Source organism: Berghia stephanieae, chromosome 10 (genome assembly GCF_034508935.2).
Source record: "Berghia stephanieae isolate SIO BIC M18660-M18661 chromosome 10, UCSD_Bste_1.3, whole genome shotgun sequence".
NCBI classification, from domain to species: Eukaryota; Metazoa; Mollusca; class Gastropoda; order Nudibranchia; family Aeolidiidae; genus Berghia; species Berghia stephanieae.
Genome location: NC_088369.1, coordinates 27,885,823 through 27,905,821, shown reverse-complemented (window position 1 = coordinate 27,905,821; position 19,999 = coordinate 27,885,823). Strand labels below are relative to the sequence as shown.

Genomic DNA, 19,999 nt, shown 5'->3' with positions numbered 1-19,999 from the left:
TCTTTGTCTTTAATATAAGTTTTAGAATAAGTTCGCGATATGAGCGATTTAGGGATAAATGTTAAATATTCACATTTGTGCTCAAATGTATTATCTCAATGTGTTCTCGGGGGAGGTGGGTAGGGGGGCCTGTGACAGGCTTGGAACAGTAGTAGTAGTAGTAGTAGTAGTAGTAGTAGTAGTAGTAATAGTAGTAGTAGCAGTATTAGTAGTAGTATTAGTAGTAGTACTCGTAGCAGTAGTAGTAGTATTAGTAATAGTAATGATAGTAGTGATAGTAGTAGTAGTGGTGGTGGTGGTAGTAGTAGTAGTAGTAGTAGTAGTAGTAGTAGTAGTAGTAGTAGTAGTAGTAGTTTTAGTAGTAGTTATGTTTAAAATTTCATATTTGGATTATTCAAAATCATTTGTATAAAGTAAGATTTTATAAAATTGACAATTCCAAGATTATTGTGAAGCTAGCTTCAGTAAACCTCTATGCAGACTTTCAAAAAATTCAGTAATGGGAACTTCAAGAGCATTTTTTGGATTAACTATGAACTTCGCAAGAGAAATTGAGGGTGAGTTATAATTGTAATAGTTTTAAGAGTAATATAAAACAAAAAAATCAGATGTCCATGGATTCATTGTCTTGTAATCGACACTTTAATTGAAAAGTGTTAATGATAATCAGTTTAAAAAATGACCTACATTTGTTTCGTTCTAACTATCATTCCATCATTCATAGACTAATGAAACTTGTCATGTCACAACCATACATCATTACTAACAGTTTCCACCCTACATGCTTTCAATGGCATGTTTTGATTTAACGGGAATGCCCAACTGTTGATTGCATACAATTACTATAACTTGCATGTCCAGCAAGCTCGCCGTTCGTTTTCTCGCCGAAACTGGGTGAGTCATCACCTGGCACATCTGGCATCGCTTAACCGCGGTAGGGCTGTGGGGAGGCCGCGGTATTAAAGTATCGCAATTTGGACACTGTGAGCAGGAAACATTTACAGATAATTTAGCATCAAGAAAAGGATAAGTGATACGAGAGTTAAAAAATTGTAGATTGAACTTATCAACACTCTCATTCCATTTATTTGTCAATTTTATTTCTAAGGGTTTGATGACACCTGCAATAATCTTAAAAAATCATATTTCAGCCACAGTATAAAGAAATATAAATTGTGATAAGATTTAGATCTGGCTATCAAGCACCAAATTACAATGCAACAAGATAAAGGAGACAGGTTCATTAGAGATCATAAGTAGATACAAGAGTAATATATCCTTGAAGCTGGTCTGAAACAACTTAAAAGTTTGACATCAGTGATAGCAAATTAAATGAATACCTGGTCGGATGTATATGTCTGAAAAAACTGCAAGAATAACTTAGCTTGTCGTAAGTATATGCCTTACATGTCCTTACATGAGTTACAAATTACTATCTATCATAGTATGGCTATATTATGCTTTAGCATGGTATGACCTAAAAATTTTTGTTGCCCAATGAGATCACTGGCCTGACAATGATTATATAAAAAAAAATGGTAGCAAACCGTCAAGATCATCCTTTCCAGGACTTTCTGGTATAGCTTGACCCCTAAACTCCATCGTTGACTACCCACTGCAGACCGCACTCCAACTCCAATGACAGACTGATGTCTAGTCAAAAACCTTTCCTTCAAGTCTGACAACAAGTGACGAATGGATACACTGGGGTCTGGCTCACATCTCTGGAAAGAAAAATGTCAAGATCTAAAAAAATTGCAAATTCATAAATAATGTATTGTATTTATCAAGAAATTATTACGACCATTGAAAACATGATTACCATGAGCTGACATCTTTCCCTTCCTAATATAGTCAGAATTTTATAATATTGAAAACATCAAAGACCTGCATCAATGTAAAAGACTAAACCAATTTTAAACTCAATAACTTTTAAAATAGGAGGGAATATGATCATCATATTCCATACAGGAACTGAGATATAAACAATGAGAATATCAGAACTCATGGCAACTAATTCTGCTCTATACTTCATGATACTTATGTTTCCTTTGATCTCCTTGCACCAGCACCGCGTGGCCAGGATTCAGCATAGTCGATTGACCTTACCTTGCATTTGTCTTCTCGGATGACAAAGGGAGATAATTTCTCCTAGCACCTTCCATGTTGGTTTTATACCATTAATATTTCAATTTTAATGCATAGCACATTATTTTGCTTATTGTCTGTGTACTAAATAAGTTCAATACTGCCTACAAATGTTGTTTTTTTTCACATTCAACACCTAAGTGGTTAAACAATTGTGAAGTTTTGTTTACAAGTTTTTGTTTGACAAAATGTAAATGTGAGTTATGTCATGACGTTTTAATCAAAATGTGCGCGCTGTAAGTGAAAATCACTATCGTGTATAGAAAGTTCAATATTTTATCTAAGATTTGCACCAATTTTAAAAAATAATAAATACTGTTTTATTACAATTATTAATTTTTTTTTGTAAGCAGCAAGGATGAAAGGTGGCTGATTTTGAAATTACCATCTCATGCTAGCAGTAAAATGTCACATTCCAGAATATTGAAAACAAATTCCCAGGACTAAGACCAGATAGCAGGAGCCAAACTTGTATTATGGGAACATCTTTATATTGCAAACTGACACAATATTTACGCACTCAACACTAGTTAAGCAATGACGAAGATTATCGTCACTGATCAGGAGTTGGTAAAAAGGTGATAAAAATCATAAATTTACAGTAAAATGAGCCCCTGCATCTCCTACTCTTACTCCATGAGCACCAAAAGCAAAGTGGGATGAACAGAAAATCAATTCCAAGAAAGAACAGAAATATGTCACTTCTATCACCAAAGTATTGGTTTGTCCAATTTGAGACAATTCAAGTCTAAAAAAGTCACTAGTGTAAGGTCCTTCTCAAAAGGGTTACAAAAGAGAAACACTTGAATAATTGAGCAAATCAACATTTATATCATTAGTTGGCTAGAGGTGAAGGAAAGGGAAAGGGGGGGGGGGGGGGGGGGGGGTAGAGAGTAATTTTTTTTCTTCTTTTCATTCGTCTTTTTATAGCTCTCACTTACATGGTAAAAAGACAACAGCTTTGATCCTGCCTCCTCCTTAGCATCAGAAAGGTTGAGGTTCAATTGTTGGACGGCGCTTACAGCCACTCTATGGAAACAAGAGGGTTTGTGTCAAATAAAAGTTCAGGAATTTAAATGGGGGACCTTTTATAGATGAAGCATACTTGAAAATTGTGGCTATCACGAGATAGGAGCAACTTCCCAACACAGTCATATCCGGTTCTTTGTATTAGTATAGTACAAAATTCATAAGTTCTTAGCATTTGTATAACCTAGCATGGCAAGCCGCCTAAAAAAATACCTTACAAATTTTGTTATAACAAAATTTAGAATTGATACAAATGAGTTTTCTAACTATATTAGACAATATGGAAAAAAAAAATAAAAATAAACATCACAGTTGCACTAACTCAAAAAAAATTGTATTAATGGTTCAGCTTTTTACTTGTGAAAACTGCATGTTTCATTTTGTCTGACAAAGCTTGTTATTTTCATATTTTCTTTCATGTATTTTAAAAATAGGCTTCGTCACTACCCTCGTAATGACCCATGGTAACTTAGTAACTGGTTCTAAACTATCGGAACAGTGACGGACACCCATACGAAAAACTGCTCCGACGAGCATAAAAGTGTATCCAGAGGAGAAAAACATTATAAATTTGATCATGTCTCAGTGATGATACTCACAAAAAGTCAAAAAGGAGGAAAAGTCTCGGAAAAACGAAAAACTCACCTAGAACATTCTTGCACCACAGGAAAGTAGGCAGCATGACTTCTTTTGAGTACAATTTTAAAACGCCCGGAGTCCAGTAAAAGGAGGAAATTTTATATATATATATTTTTTTTTTTAAAAAAGGAGGTATTTTTTAAAGATTTATTATATAAAAAAAAAAAGTAAAGGAAGAAATGAAGGAAATATCCGCGGATCGAGGATCTGAGGAGGAAAACCGAGGAAAGGAAAGAAAACCGCGGATTTCCGCGGATCCGCGGAAAAGTATCATCACTGATGTCTTGACTTTTATACATTCTGATCACATGACATGTGAAAAAATTCTAGCCAGCATGAATAATAAAAAGTACAGATTTTTTTGGTTTAGAACCAGGCTGCTCATTGCTGGGCGGACGTGACATCAGACTACTGAATCCAATTGATAATGCCGAAAATGACTTGTGTGTTTATTTTTAGGAGTTTTCAGGTGCTTTGACATTTTATTACTTGTAAACAGAAAGATGATGATAAAGATAAAATATAAAACCACTTAAAAGCACACAAGAAACAACAGACGTGGGAACACGTTTAAACCGTCCAGGAAGTTCATTCCAATATCAACCTATATCAGTGTCTCTGATTTACTGCGTCTTTAATTTCGACCAAAGAACATTGACAAGGATCTTACAACGAGGGATACATCAATGTGGTTATAACATTTATAAACAATCAATATCAATAAATTACACAGGGATGATTTTTGAGGAAAAATAAATCTCTCCCACAAAAAGGTACATCCATATGACTAGTCACCCTCTTAATAAACAAAAGAAATCAAATGGTCTCAATCCAGAACAAAGATAAAAAGTTATATGGGACTGACAAAAAGATATAGGGGGATGGAGGAGATACCAAATGACTTCCAAAGCCCTATCGGAAAACCAAAGAGGTCCATCCAATAACATAACTTTCCAATGCCAAGGTCATTTGCTTGATCTTTATAAATGTTTCAAATAGTCTCTCACCTCACTGGAGTCATAGCTTGAGGAGACAAATTGGTGTTAGAGTTGCTTGAAGTATTTGTTCTGAAATATCAAAAACAAAAATCTGTAAATCCAGTTATGTAATGAACACACAAGATTTTAATAATAGCTTTACAAAGATTTTATGTTCCTCTTAATTAAAATTTGTGGCCAAAATTATTAAAGATTAATTCACTTTAATAAATGACATCATGAAATTAATTTAATATAATCTAATATATAAATACACTTGTCTCTAAGTCCAATGCTTGAGAAGGCTTGACTCGTTGGTAAAAATACAAAGTTCATAACATCTATGTATAAATTTGTCAAGAATGCTGGAATTAAATATTCTCTTTAACTCACCAGCATTGGATAAGATGAGGAGTGTCTATTTGAAGGTATGAGATAATATCCACTTAACAGGCTTAAAGCACTTTACAAGGAATTCCTAGACAACAGCAACACTTAATATGTCAGACGAAACATGACGCCTGTAAGGTGATATTACATTTATGTTTGACAAAAAGAGACAATGCTGTCAACAGCCAGGTATTCATTTTACACCTGAGTATAGTGAGAGAATTTGATTAACAAGACTATTTCGAACTATGAAAGGGAATCGGTTTCACTGTCTTTACCACAAATGTATGAAGAACAGGGAAGCGCATTGAGTGAAACTTTGGAAATGCCCAATAAATGTGCACATTTGAAAACATTTCTATAGTATTTTTGTAAAACATTGGACAAGTAGCACTAGACTGTAATGTGACATTAATCCTCTTACTTGGCACTTGGCACAGGAACAAGGAGGGAATTCTTGGAAAGAAATAACAGTTCGTTGAGATCACCTTCTTTCTTGAAAATCTTTAAATATTCTTCACAAAGTCTGTCACACTGAAAATTGAAATGAATAAAACAGGTTGTTAAACATCCACAAACAAGTGGGGATTTCCAGACCTGCAGAAGCAACCAAGAGAATAAGGGCGTGCCTCTAAAGGGTGATCTTTCTATGTAGACAGATTCAATTTTCCTTACTCTTCTTTTACTTAAAAAAAAATAATCAAAAATAAATAAATAAAAGAATTTTTAAAAAGGGCATATGAACATTTATTCCAAAAACGATATAAAATCTACTCACATCAAGTTCTCCATCACGGTTCAAAAGTCTTTGAAAGATAGGTTCGGTGCTATTTTCATGCAAGTCTTGAGTCTGTTATGCAAGAATGAAAGAGACCTTATTTACAAACATGCTTAGTGGTATTTTCCATTGACAATAAATCGAGTTACTGTACACTAATTATGGATACCAAAAAAAATATTGGCACTATATAAACAGACACAAAAAATGCATCCCATCTATGGTTGAGAGAATTATTAAAAAGACACCAATGTGTGTGTACGTGTATGAGATGGGGGAAGGGTTATCATTGAAACTAAAGGTAGGGAAGAACTTAAGTTGCTCAAGATTGATCTGACTTCAACCTAAAGCCAAGACTAATATTACTTCTAACAAGTTTCAGAAATATCACAAACAATAATCATTACTGTAGGAAAGTGCTTTAAAAAAAAAAAATTAAAATACTGACAATGTGATAAATAGAAAATGGAAAATCTGCTATAGAGTGAGGATGGTGAAGGAAGGGGGACAGGGACTTAGGGGCTGCATCTTTAACACTTCTAAAAGTAGATTGGCAAATGGTCCAAATGGCTCAATGTCACTATTTTCTGAGAACAATGCATATCACTGGTGCCTCGCAAATACTAGTGAAATTCTTAGTGTTTAAATGCTTAGAAATCTGACCAAAAAAAACTTTTAAATTGTGCACACCACATTATCCAAGGTAATCCTCATATCAGTATCAGCGATAGGGGAAGAGAAATTTTGAAATATAAATGCAGGTTTATATTTCCAATTGGCACTTACATTTTCCAGGTCTACATCAAAGTCATCAGCAAGTCGTCCAAGCATTGTCTGATCTTCACTCTGGTTGTTGTAGTATCCAAATCGTATGGAATCTATACCATTAGAAATCATCATTATTCTGAGTATTATCACTATCATCCTTATAATCAGTACTGAGTCAAACAAATACAATCAACAGGCAAAGTTACACTCACTGATGTTTTGGACAGGTAGGTATCTATATATGTAACCAAAATCCTTTTTCTTTTTGGTTACATATCAGTCCAAACCATCTGTGACTGTAACTTTGCCTGTTGATTGTATTTGTTCGACTCATTACTGATTATAAGTACTTTCCACCAGATCAAACAGACTCAGCATCCAATCACTGCTGTGTGGATGGAGGCTTCCGAAAAAAAAAATCTCAACTGCACCCATAATCGATCTCAGTCCCTTTGCTTATGAAGCAAGTAATATACCAACTGAGCTATCAGGACCCCAAAATTAATAACATTTATTTCACAAAGCTAAATTGAACAGACTTCAGGTGTGGTGTTTGTAAATAACGGTAACCTGGGAGAAAAGGTAAAACATTATCAGATTCAAAGAATTAATATGGGAATATATCCAATGTAAAAAACAACACTGTTGTACTTTTAATTATAGATTTAGTGCAATTCACACTTAAAATGAGATAAGCTGGGAAAGACTTTAAAAAATAGAAAAATAGAAATGATGCTACATGAAGTATGATGTCTTTAAAATTTTGTTCATGAGTTTTGGAGGAAAACAAATTATATCAGAGCAAATCTGAGAACGTGGTGTTATTAATACAAAAGACAGCTTGTATTTATCTAAAGATTGTACATAAGAAAATGAGAGCCGTGTGAAAAAGGTCTGAAACCATCCATCTATGGGATCTCTGTGTTTTCAATGAGTTCATACTTTTTAAATATTGCTAATATTTTTAATTTATTGTAACGATGTAACTTATGGTCATATAGGAAGCACTAATTCAGAATTTGAACCAAATCTAGAGCTTGTAGGTAAAAATGTTTTAAGACAATTTATCCAAATTTCACTTCACAAAATTTATACATACCGTAGGGAAAATTGAGTAAAAAAGATGGTGTATTTCTCAAAACAAACTCCAAGCAACACAGAAGAAGCTGAAAGTGTTCAAACAATTCAACACTGTTGTTCAACAACTTATCTGTAAAACAAAAGTTTTAATCATTATAAATTTCAACCTATAAACAAAATTTGAGAAAAACTGCCGAAAAAAAATAATATATATTTCCTATAAATGAATGTTTGTGTAATATTTTTTTAAAATTTAATGTGAGAAATATGTGAGAAATTGCAAAATAAATATATATTGAAAGTGCTAAATCCTTTAAAACTCGGAAAATGCTTCATTTAATGACCAAATTGAAACCAACAAAAACCAAAAGGAACTTATCCGAACCAAAAGGAAAAGAAGTCAATTTGCATATGAACACCTACATTTAGACTACTATAGTCACTTTTTGACCTCTGGAATGATCATTAACTAAAGTGACAATTAATTAAATTAAGACCACAAGAAAATGAGCTTGTGAGACACCATCATTGGCATATGTCTAATGTGTTATTTTAATTGGTGCTAATCCAATTCAAGCAAAAAGTTTAAAAATTGAGATAATGATAATCCTTCTTTTCTGTTAGCTTTTAAAATTATATCTTAGTTTAGTTTGTTTGTAGTATGGGGAGGGTGGATTGACCGTCAAGTAAATACTCAAATTCACGCTATCAAGCTTCCAGATGTGAAAGAAACATCTTTATGGAACACTTTCCAAGTAAAATATATTGTGGTCAAACTCTTGACACATGGTCATTCACTGACTTGGAGTGACCTTGCATGGAAAACTGAATTGATCTTCAACAATATGCACATATTTGCAGGTCTGAAAACCAAACGCAATTACGGGCTTGATTTACCATTGTTGTAATGAACAATATTTTGCATTTATATTTGAGAGTATTTCCATTACAACAATGAGCCCATAACAATTTGGGTTATCAACCTGCAAATATGTACACAACAACCTCCACCTTTGACAAGTGCATGGGATGATGTTCGAGCATAAAATATATACTGTAGCTTCTGCATTTGACAGAACCATGAACTCCTTAAAATCGACTTTTTAAAAAAATTTCTGCCATTACTAATTTAATACCACCATTGGCACACACAAACAAAATTAAACAAAACTCAAATTACGTTTGGCAAGCAAAAAGAGAACCCATGCTAGTCTTTTTCTGTAGGCCAGACCCTCCGTCTCTGGGATTGGGGGTAACAGGGAATCACTGGAATAAACAAATCAATTCATTAAGATCAAAAATGACAAAAGGATGATATCAAATGAATGGGGTTTATAGCAAACCTAAAGCTTAGGTTAACTGAAAGCTCTCTGTTATGATTTACTATTATTTTTTAAATCCTAAGGGCAGTTCTGTGATAATCATAAACTAAGAATCCAGAATCCAATAAGTATATTTGTGTTACTAGTGAATAAAGGTTTGTTTTATTTTTCATACAGATAACTGAAAAATACTTTTGAATAAATACAATGAACTTTAATTTGAAAGAACCATTGGTAGGAACAATAAATGATTATTGTCACTGATTCTTATCAAGTTTGCTGGATGAAAATCCAAATCTGAACGGGGGAAAAAATTATATCAATCTGAATAAATTTATAAATAAACACCAAAAAAACTCAACAACAACAAAAAAAAAAAATGTAGAATCATTTCTATCAGTTTAAGAAATAAAACTTCAGGTCCTATTTCCCTTCTCCACTCAAAATAATTAAACGAACTAATCCCAATTATCCTCTCTAAAACAAAAACCCCAGCTATATTACAAAATCAACACTTACTCCATGGTCTTTTCTTTCGTGTCTTCTCTAAAAATTGCAGAACAGAGACGACTGGAGACAAAATGAATCAAAAATTAAGCCACCGTTATAACAGAAACTATAAAATTAAAATCTTCATAGTAATGAGCAAAATCAATAATCTAAATCAATGATCAATTTTGTTATTGAATTTTGTCAATATAATATTCAACAAATCTTCTTTCACACATTCATTCATTCAAAAGAATTCTTTAATCTACAAAATGTCAAATTGGAATATAATTTAAATTCACACACAAGGATATAGACATTATTTTGCAAACAGTTCCAAAACTTTATCATTGATTTAAAGATTCTTGCACTCTTGCTTTTTGTATTTATAGATATTTCCATAATTTATGTACAAGTTTGAGAATGCCCTGTGGGAACAAAGTGCAGATTCTAAAACACAAAATTGCAAGAAATCTTTTATTCTACCCCTCAACTAATGCTGAATTCATTACTTTTAATCTAAATAACACTTCTTGTCATCTGTCATACTTAAGTAAAAATTTAACACTTGACATCACAATAAACTTAGTATTATTTTGGGGTGAGGTAGAATAATAGCAATTCCAGTCCTACCAGGGGACATATAATCTGTATTATCACTCCAAATGAGCGGAATATTAATTTTTAAGATATTTTAAAAGTTTAATTAAGGTTTATTAATGTTTTAAAATTATATCACTTCATGCAGTCGGAAGAAGGAACAAAATACAAAAGTGGTATTTAGAGCCTTCAGTGGCCAATTTTCTACCGATAAACAGGTCTCATCAACTTAGTTGTCCTAAAATAATCAACTTTTTCTCTCTCGAATTCAGCAGGAATGTAAATAAAGCAAATTTATTTTGATGGCCTATTCAAGTCTTTGAACCTGTTGTTATGAGTTAAAGCACTTTATGTAAAAGCTATTTATTATGATTATTATTAATATTATCGTTATTAATAATATTATCTTTATCATTGTTATTATAGACCTGTAAATGAGCTCTATAAAAATTGACTGAAACTCTTCGACAAACTGAAGATTCAATTTTTTTTTTTAAATAAGGGCATCATTGGAGAGGATAGATACAATACATTAAAATAGTGGGTGTTATTTCTTACTGGAAGTATGACTGCCATAATTTGATGTAGAAGGAATACAATAAGCATGTCATTCATATAGGTAAAGATGACTTCATCAAAGTCACATTCCTGCCTCTGGAATTTTTCTGACATAGTCAGAAATATAATCACCATTATCATCTTTAACTTCTAGCCATGACCAATTGAATTTATTCCTCACATCTTTATCGATGCTTGACAAGTCTGAATTGCGATCTACGAACAGCTCAGCCATTGTGAGAACAATAGAATAATGTAGCAATGAGCAAACTTGATTTTCAATCAGTTAATGACAGAAAAAAAAAACTTAAATAAATATGACTTCTGGCCAATATACTAAATTATTAAGTAGAAGTAGAAGTGAATTATCAAGAAGAAACTTCGGCAGGCGTAGCGGAAAAATTCAAAGAATCGAAATGAAGGTAAATCGCAACAAAACAGCAAGCTCGCTTGGGCTTGAGCAAAACAATGGCAGAAAACGTCCTGATTTGCACGGGAATTAATTAGGCTACTTACCATTGTTCCTTATAATTAGGTACCCAATCAGTGAAGAAACGGTCAACCAGTTTGTTTACAACGTGCTGCAATCGAAATGTGCTTGTAGCAATCTATCCTAATCTAACTTTCGATTTAAAGGTGTCTCCCATTATCAGATGTTACTTCCGGCATTCGCATTTTACTTTTTTTATACTTTTAAAGCCCAGCTTGTAAATGTGGTTAATTTTGGCTTAGATGAAACAGTGAAATTTATCGCTCGGCGGCTCAGTTAAAATTGGCTACCGTTGGGATCACGACAGGTTGGAAAGTGAAAAAATAATTTAATGAAGGCTGTGTGAAATTACACTGGGATGTGTTCAGTCACGCCAATTCTAAAAAGCGCTGCTTAGCCTTGGCAATAAATCCATCGTTAATATAAATGGCTCCCATGAGCTATGCGTAGCGTTATGGAGCACTCCTAATTACTTTACGGTCATTCGACTACGATTTGTGAATTCTTTCTTTCTTCACTTATTTCTTTTTTTGTTTAATATTTGAATTTGACAAATTGACGATTTCAGTTAATTGACTGAGAATTTACAGGTCTATTATTATGAACATGAGTGAATATTGAGACACTAGACATATATTTATAATTATCATCCAACACATCGTACGATTTGTACATGAACCAATATGTCAATCTTACCCACCTTTGAAATGTATGAAATATTGCAGAAATAACACAGTACTTTTTCTTCATATTTGAAAAGTGGTGTTGTGTTAACTCGGACATCGGGATCTTTTCTCCAATTGCAAGCAGAGCCCGAAAGAGATCATTTATACTGGAGAAAAAAAAAGTTAAAACTGATGAAAACAATAACAACAAAAAGAGCAAAAGAAGACATTTTTAAAAAGCAAAAATAATTATAATAATAATAATAATAATAATAATAATAATAATAGTAATAATAATAATATTAATAATAATAATAATATTAATATTAATAATAATAATAATAATAATAATAATATTAATAATAATAATAATAATAATTTTAATAATAATAATGATGACTATGACAATAATCCAAACCGTGATAACAATTCAAATCCTCCTGAATGCCTTGAGGGTAATATGGTATAGGTGACTGGATAGGACGCTGAATTACAAAACAATGTCACTCTTCAAAAATGTATTTCTTGTATTCATCCCTGGACGATAAGGGTTTGAGTTCAAATATATTACAACATGGCATGATATCTTTGGTTTTACCAAGAGGGCTGTTACAGCAATGCAACTGAAATTGAAGTTTTAAATCCACGCTCAATTGATGTTATTCTCTTGATGAGAGATTAAATTATCAAGTCTGCTTATAATAATATGATGTAAAATGTTACATCGTTTTATTAGTTTCTGTCATTAGCACTACAAGCAATGCCTGGTAGAGTACTACGCAATACACATTACCAACAATGCAAACCATGCTAAGCACTCCTTTTAAGTATCCATTACATAATAAAATGTGTTGGAATTTTTCTACATCTATAACTTGAGCTTTTATACACAGTGAGCGCAATATCCACTAAATGTGCTCAAAGCACTTTACAAAGGGTCCCTGACCAACAGCAAAACGTATCATGACACCTGTTAGGCAATATCACAATTTTTTGTGACAGAGACAATTCATTTTACACCTGAGTATGGTGAGAGAATGTGAGTAAAGAGCCTTTTCCGTAAAGTCTTGTGATCACTACTTGTTATAAATATGTACATACCCAACTTTTAATGAAACAACAATATCAACAACAACCCCTCTTAATGACAAACAGTCCATATCTAGTTCACAATTCTAATCAATACGTTGTCTTTTTTTTATAAGGTGATATATGGTGATAAAAGAAGATTTAACTGTAACATATACTAAATCAATTATCCATTAAAAAAAAAAAAATTAAACGCAGTCAAGCAAACTTACAATGTAGATGTTTGAAACAAATTTATATAAATAACAAATGTACTTTTTTTGATACAGAAAAGGGAGTCCAGGTAGCTCAGTTGGTAGAGGCCTCACTTCACACACAAAAGGACCTTGTTCGATCCTGGGTGAAGTCAAGATTTTTCTGACCCCCCTGTTCACCCAGCAGTGATTGAACAGTTAGGTCTGTTAGATGACGGAAAATACTTTGCCATAGACGGGTGTTCTATCCAAAGTCCACTGTCTGTTTAAAATTTTAGAAACTGCGATAATATCTGGTTCCATTGGACTTACAGCTCTGAAGGACTAAAAAAAATCAGAAAAACTTTAAATCGACATGGGGTTATTTTTATATCTGCTCTCTACTGTAAATAAAGAAAAGAAAAAAAAAGTTAAGGACAAAAGCACAACATACTTCACATTAGCTGCCGTCAAAATATCAGTGACGCTTGGGTCTGGAGAGGTATCCGAATCCCTTTCTCGAACCCTGTATGGCACCCTGAAAGATAATTTTTTTAAACTTGTAAATTTCACCAACCAACTCAAAACTATTATTGATCATAATCTAATCATTTACCAAGCACCATCATCTTGGCCACTATAAGTAAATCATTTATTCTCCTCTTTAGGCAGTAGAATTAAAGCTTTGAATTTCAGAGAATACTGGACACCTTCAGCATAATGTACATCACTGAGATTGCCTGAAGCAGCATATCAATGATCGGCAGATCAAACTTCTGAAATCCTGATTTTCACAATCGGCGGATCAAAACCCCGAAGTCTAAATACAAGACTTACGCACCATGTTTTAATTAATTTTGAATGGATCAGACCTCTGATATCATCAGAGGTCTGAGCTGCCCAAAATTTTAAAAAACATTGTGGGCAAAGTTCATATGTAAACTTCAGAGTTCTGATCTGCCACCATCGATGTATACAGACACAGATACTATTTTCAGGCCTGCCAACCCTCAATGTTAGAAGAAATTTTATGATATTTTGACCAAATATACAAACATATTTACTTTATACGTAAATCACAATTCATGATTCTAACTAAATGGCTCTGACTGAGGTCTCTCAAGGTCATTAAAAAATTTGACCATAAAGACAAAATAATGTGACAAGTCTATAGTTGTGACATGAAAATGGACGAAGTAATAATATGAGAGTATCATTTATCGTTTCTTAAAACAGCTGAATATCTAATTTAGAAAATAAAGGACAATATAATAATTCAAAACTTACCTTGCATTTATCACAGTCATATACAATATACTTGCAAATATCTCAGAATTTGTCATCTGAAAAAAAACATATATATATTGAATTTTTTTTTTTTAAAAGATGGAACTGGAAATATAAAATAAAGAAAAGAATGTTTAATTGAAAGCATAAGAACAGGGCAGTCTGCTTAAAGTCAACTAATTTTTACAGACAGTGCCCAGTGAATTTATCCCAATTTAAGGAAAATAGTGTGTGGTGTATCACATAATGTGTGCATGTAATAAATTATGACTTTAACTGATAAAGACATTTCATATTGCCTCATCTGTATGTCGATTGTGTTTGTTATTACTTATTGTCACATTTTTTATGAGTTTGTAAAAAACATTACACACAGTTAAATAAAATATTCAGTCTCAAATTTCATCTTTCATAATCTTTTTTTTTGCTTTGGGATTGTCATTATAACCTCAAAATGAAGTGTCGGATTAGAAGGTTTATTGTGTGTGTGTGTTTGTGCATTAGTGTGTATGAGGGGGTTGAGGGAGCATGTGTTTAATTTTATTTTTGCTTTTCTTGTTTTTGTTTCTTTTTGGAGTTGCTTTTCATTTTCATTGTTTTGGTTTTATGCATTTTTAATATTTTGTAACTTTGTGTTCAGTTGGCTAGTTATTGATTAAATGGTTGGTTGATATGATTGTTTGTTCCTTCATGTGAACGTTTACCTGTATGTGTAATAATTTTCGAGGAAGGGAATAATCATAGGGTTAGTTGTATTATATGAAATATTCAACACATTATTATATTAAAGAGTAACTAGGGTACAGCAGTATTCTTTGTTTGCCTTGATACTTACTTTGGGTTCAAGGTGGAAAATGTCTGAATCAAATGCAACTTTTAATATATCCTTGCATTTCTTTTTCAATGTAGATGAAATTTTGACTTTCTGACAAACTTGTTCAAGTTCCTCCACAGTGGCATGGAAGAGAAGACTTTGGATTGAAGAGGAAGAGCTGCTTCCAGGCGTCATTGAGTCTGTCCCATGGTTTGCCCTTGAAGGAAAAATCAAACGATATTTTAAATGAGCTATTAAAATAAAACATCATACTACATGAAATGTCCCAAGCATGCCTTTCAAGAAATAAGAACAGAAAAAAAAATGATGAAACTTAAATCAACAAAAAAAAAAGTACAGTGCAACATGCACTTCTGGACTACTCAGAAGCTTTCTTTTCTTTCTTCGCTCAGTTTTGTTCTTTAAAGATATTGGTAGACAAGCTAGGAATGGTGAGTTTTCAAGCAAGCAGTGGCTGGATCTATCGTTCCAAGAAACGATATTGCAGAATTTTCAAGATGAAGTTGCCACGGCAGATGGTTGGAAAATAATGACAAATGACATGAGAAGAGGTGTGGGAGGGAGGAAAAATAGGAGGGAGGAGAAGGTAGGCACTTATCTGCACAACTGTAGCCTTCATTAACTTATAACCTGAGACCAAAGTTAACTGAATTGCTTGCTTGTCACCTGACAAGCCCCACACAACCGTTCGTTTTAACCCATATCGTTCCTTTTAGTTTTCATGCTACCTTCGTGATTCATCACGCCACACAGTGCCAGCGAGGTTGAAGTCACTGCCGGCGAATAAATGTAATAAGTGACCTATCATTGTGCTTTTTCCTCAGTTTTTCTCCACTGTTCCATGACGTGTGAAATAGCCACAGATATAGAATAAAAAGAATTGTAAATTCCAACCACAGCTCCACTAACTGTTAAAATTGCCTGGTCATGTGATTATTATAACACATAGTCCCGACGACAACACCAGTACTACTACCGTCTCTAAACCACCAGCATCACTTACGTTGTTAACACCACCACCGCCAGCATAATTTACCTCTGATAATAGAATTAATTGAACCGTCAACCAAAATGTCGCTATCCCCAGTTCACCCTACTCCGCCAGATTAAAAATATCCCCACATTGAGATAAAAACTGGCTATAATCAGAGAGTGAAAAATGTCCATATACTGGGCTGGTCATGAAAGTTGGCCACACATGATAAATATTATTATTACTATTACTATATAGTCCCTGTACTAACATTCCAAAGCACTATACTATTATATTATTATTACTACATTGTACTGGTCATTGGTTGTGTGAATACACAAAGAACTATATAAATGGATCTCAATCTCACGATGTTCTTAATGTTTGCATCTCTTCAACTCTTCTGCACTCTGTGAAAAAGTTAAAATTTTGGCCAGAAAACTTGGACTCTACAACTAAAATGATAACTCTAGATAACAACATTTTGTCTGGTTCCGACAATATCGTTATATGGAGAATGCACTGTAATTAAATTATTCTTCCCTCATCAACCCTTCCTGGACTGGGCGACCATCCCATACTAAGGTTGCAGATAGGGATCAGCATAGATGTAGTCCAACCCGTCAACGACATTGTTGCTGTTAAAGTGGAGCAACCAAAAATGGCAAAGGGGAGGGGATAAAGTACTTGACTATGTCTATCTTTTTTTCAGCCATCTACAGCTCTGGTGCACACCAACTTATGACCTTGATTTCTTTCGTTCCCACCCCCACAATCCCACATTGTGTGTTATAGGCAGAACATAAGTAGCTGGGCTGCCACATGCATGACTAAATTGGCCAAACAAAGAATCAATACTTTGGTATTAGACACCCATTACCCGATGTCTTGGTTTTTAATCCTAGCCTAGTGAGAGAAAAAAAATCAATCATACATGTAATTGCAAACTGAACAGAAAGTTTTCATTTTACCATGAGATGGGAAATGGGAAGGGATAACACTATGATAATAGAGAGAGAGAGAGAGAGAGAGAGAGAGAGAGAGAGAGAGAGAGAGAGAGAGAGAGAGAGAGAGAGAGAGAGAGAGAGAGAGAGATTTTTTTTGTTTGTTGCTTTAGGTCTCTTCCAACACAATTGAGGTTATATGAGAGACCGCTGAAACAAAAAAACAAGCAATCTAACAGAAATAGTACAAATGTAAATCAAAATCATAACCTATCATAAGCTAAATTATAAATAACCAAGAACAAACAGGCAGAAGATTTACAGAAAAAAAATATCCCCTGTCAAAAATACAATCACAAACCAAAGAAGCAGGATAGGCTAGTAAAGAGAAGAAGAAACGACATCACTATCGGATCGTACACCCATGCGAACATCATAGGTATATGATTCAAGGGTGATGCTCCCATCCAACCACCCGCAGAGAGAGAGAGAGAGAGAGAGAGAGAGAGAGAGAGAGAGAGAGAGAGAGAGAGAGACGAGGGGAGTAAGGGGGCATGGGGAAAGATGAAAGAAACAATTGGTTGCCTGATGACGTAGATCAAGGAAGTGTTACAAAGGTGATTCACGGTGCGTGCTTCGTAAATTTTAACCTTTTACAGTGACACTGATTTTTTTTCTTCTTCAGATTGCTTATGCAGAATAAATCGTTTCTATCAAGAGAGCAGTAAGAGTATTTCAACTCAGGCTTCAATTAAGCTATAATCGCAAAGCTTGTCTTTTAATGATGACATTAAGACTAAGATCTGGAGTTTGGGTAGTATAAGACTGAATCTCGCCTTTAATGGGTAAAATTGTTTTGACTAAAAAAAATAAAAATAGCACAAACATACACATGAGTGCACGCTCACGACAGCGAGGTCCATCCATTGCTTGTATTGCAATGGTAAACCAGTTAACGTGTACATAGATCCTGAGGCTAGGTGCCCCGTTACCATGTACGTAGACACTCCCTACTTTTTAAATTTAAAAAAAAACGGTCTTTTCATGACAACCACCATCAATTCAATGATGGACACGGACAATTTCGTGAGGAATGAATTATGAAAATTAACAAAATAATTTCAAACATAACTTTTGAAATTCATCAAGGATTGTCTACTAGTACCGAATGTTTTTTTATAGAATATAAATGAAATGCATCTTCAAATCTAAACTGCTTTTGGCGTTAAGTTTTTTGTATTTTTATTTGTCTAAACGAATGATTGGGAACTTTCAAGGAGCTAAATGTGGGTTCCACTGGCGAACCTCTCTAGTAATAGAGAAGAGGTGGCCTTCTTACTACTGGATGTAATTAGTAGTTTCTATAGTATAGTGTTGGTGTTATAGTTAGTTATAGATCGTAAGGAAAGGTCCTTGGGTTTTTGTTTTTCCTATTTAGGGATAGTTAAAGTTAAAGGTACTAAGTTTAATTGTTCTTTAGGTTAGATAAAGGAATGCTTCGGTTGTTTCCCTTAGCTGGAAGTACGTGTGGAAGTAGGCCTCAATTGAGATTGAGATGAAGAAAAAAAATGAGGAGGGGGTGTGATTTGTTGTCACCATTTTGTCCTTTAATTGGTTCGCCTGAGCCCGATACAATTAAAACTGAGCACTGGCACTTGGTCAGTTTTCTAAACCTTAACTCTAGAACAACAGTAAAAGTGCGTCTGCGATTGTGTCTGTGATAGTGACTGACACTGACAGTAGTCAGTAGTATCTAGAAAGTCTAATCTTTACTGTGCCGAGTGTCCAGTTTTTGTTTACAACTATTACAACACAACCCGGCCTGAGGATGAATTCAACACAATTATGCCTCTAACTTACTCGGAGGTATTGTCATCAATATTGTCTTCCATCTTCTTTAGTAATTACTCTTTGTCGGAGATGAATATTTTTGTTTATTTATCTACTGTTGTTGTTGTTTGACTTAACTGTCATCATCTGATTTTCGCCTTTCAACTTGTTGTTTGGATTTGATGTGGCCGAACGGGCATCATGTCGTTCAACCGATACCAATCAGCAGCTGATGAATTCGAGTACAAACAGGTAATAAACACAAGGCCCGAAATAAGGGTCTTTCCTTTTTTTTTTTCTTCTTTGTTCGTTTGGTTAGTTGGCTGGAGGGTCTCCGTTTTTAAGCCTTTTGAAATGTTGACCATAATATTAATTTTATCAAAATCGCCATTCTTTTTTAGAATGATGTCCTTGTTTCAGATGTCAGTCTTCAATGTTGCAGCTGCGTAGCGGAGAGGTGTGAAAAGAAGGTTCATATAAATTTTACCAACTGCACATAATCCTACTCCCACGTCTACGGCAGATTAATTTTGCTATGGTAGGCTTTATGAAGACATTTTAATATCCTCAGCTCTCGTCCACTAATATTATCTTTATTATGATATTTTAAACGAAGGCGTGTTGTTTTCTTTTGTTTTATAGGAAGAAGTCCATTCGTCATTTTTTTAAAAATCCCAAAACAAACAAAAACTTTATAATAAAATGGCATTTTACATTGGCTCAACCTCATCGTTAAAATACGCCAGGTGGAAATTCAACCAATGTATCCTGACATATTTACTTCAAGTTGTTTTAATAAAGTATTACGATTAAGATTAAATAAGGAAAGGGCGAACGAACATGACGACACTGTTAACTTTCAATGGAAAAGTTGCGGTAAAATATTCGAGGAGATAAAGTTTGACAACGGTTTCTTTATTTCGTTGATTTTGAGA

General features: G+C 33.7%; 1 protein-coding gene across 1 annotated transcript in view; it reads right to left on the bottom strand.

The window, feature by feature from the left end:
- LOC144980917 (retinoblastoma-associated protein-like) overlaps positions 1–19,260 on the bottom strand; it is a 34,510-nt gene extending 15,250 nt beyond the window's left edge. The window contains exons 1-14 of the mRNA XM_078928836.1: positions 19,095–19,260; positions 15,318–15,513; positions 14,483–14,538; positions 13,650–13,733; positions 11,969–12,100; positions 9,651–9,701; positions 8,990–9,075; positions 7,829–7,939; positions 6,748–6,839; positions 5,962–6,033; positions 5,608–5,717; positions 4,824–4,883; positions 3,090–3,177; positions 1,548–1,724 (exon numbers count right to left, since the gene is read on the bottom strand). Coding sequence (XP_078784962.1) covers positions 1,548–1,724; positions 3,090–3,177; positions 4,824–4,883; positions 5,608–5,717; positions 5,962–6,033; positions 6,748–6,839; positions 7,829–7,939; positions 8,990–9,075; positions 9,651–9,701; positions 11,969–12,100; positions 13,650–13,733; positions 14,483–14,538; positions 15,318–15,513; positions 19,095–19,126 — 1,347 coding nt within the window. The 5' untranslated portion in view covers positions 19,127–19,260. The remainder of the gene's footprint in view (positions 1–1,547; positions 1,725–3,089; positions 3,178–4,823; positions 4,884–5,607; positions 5,718–5,961; positions 6,034–6,747; positions 6,840–7,828; positions 7,940–8,989; positions 9,076–9,650; positions 9,702–11,968; positions 12,101–13,649; positions 13,734–14,482; positions 14,539–15,317; positions 15,514–19,094) is intronic.
- Between the last annotated feature and the right edge of the window lie 739 nt (positions 19,261–19,999).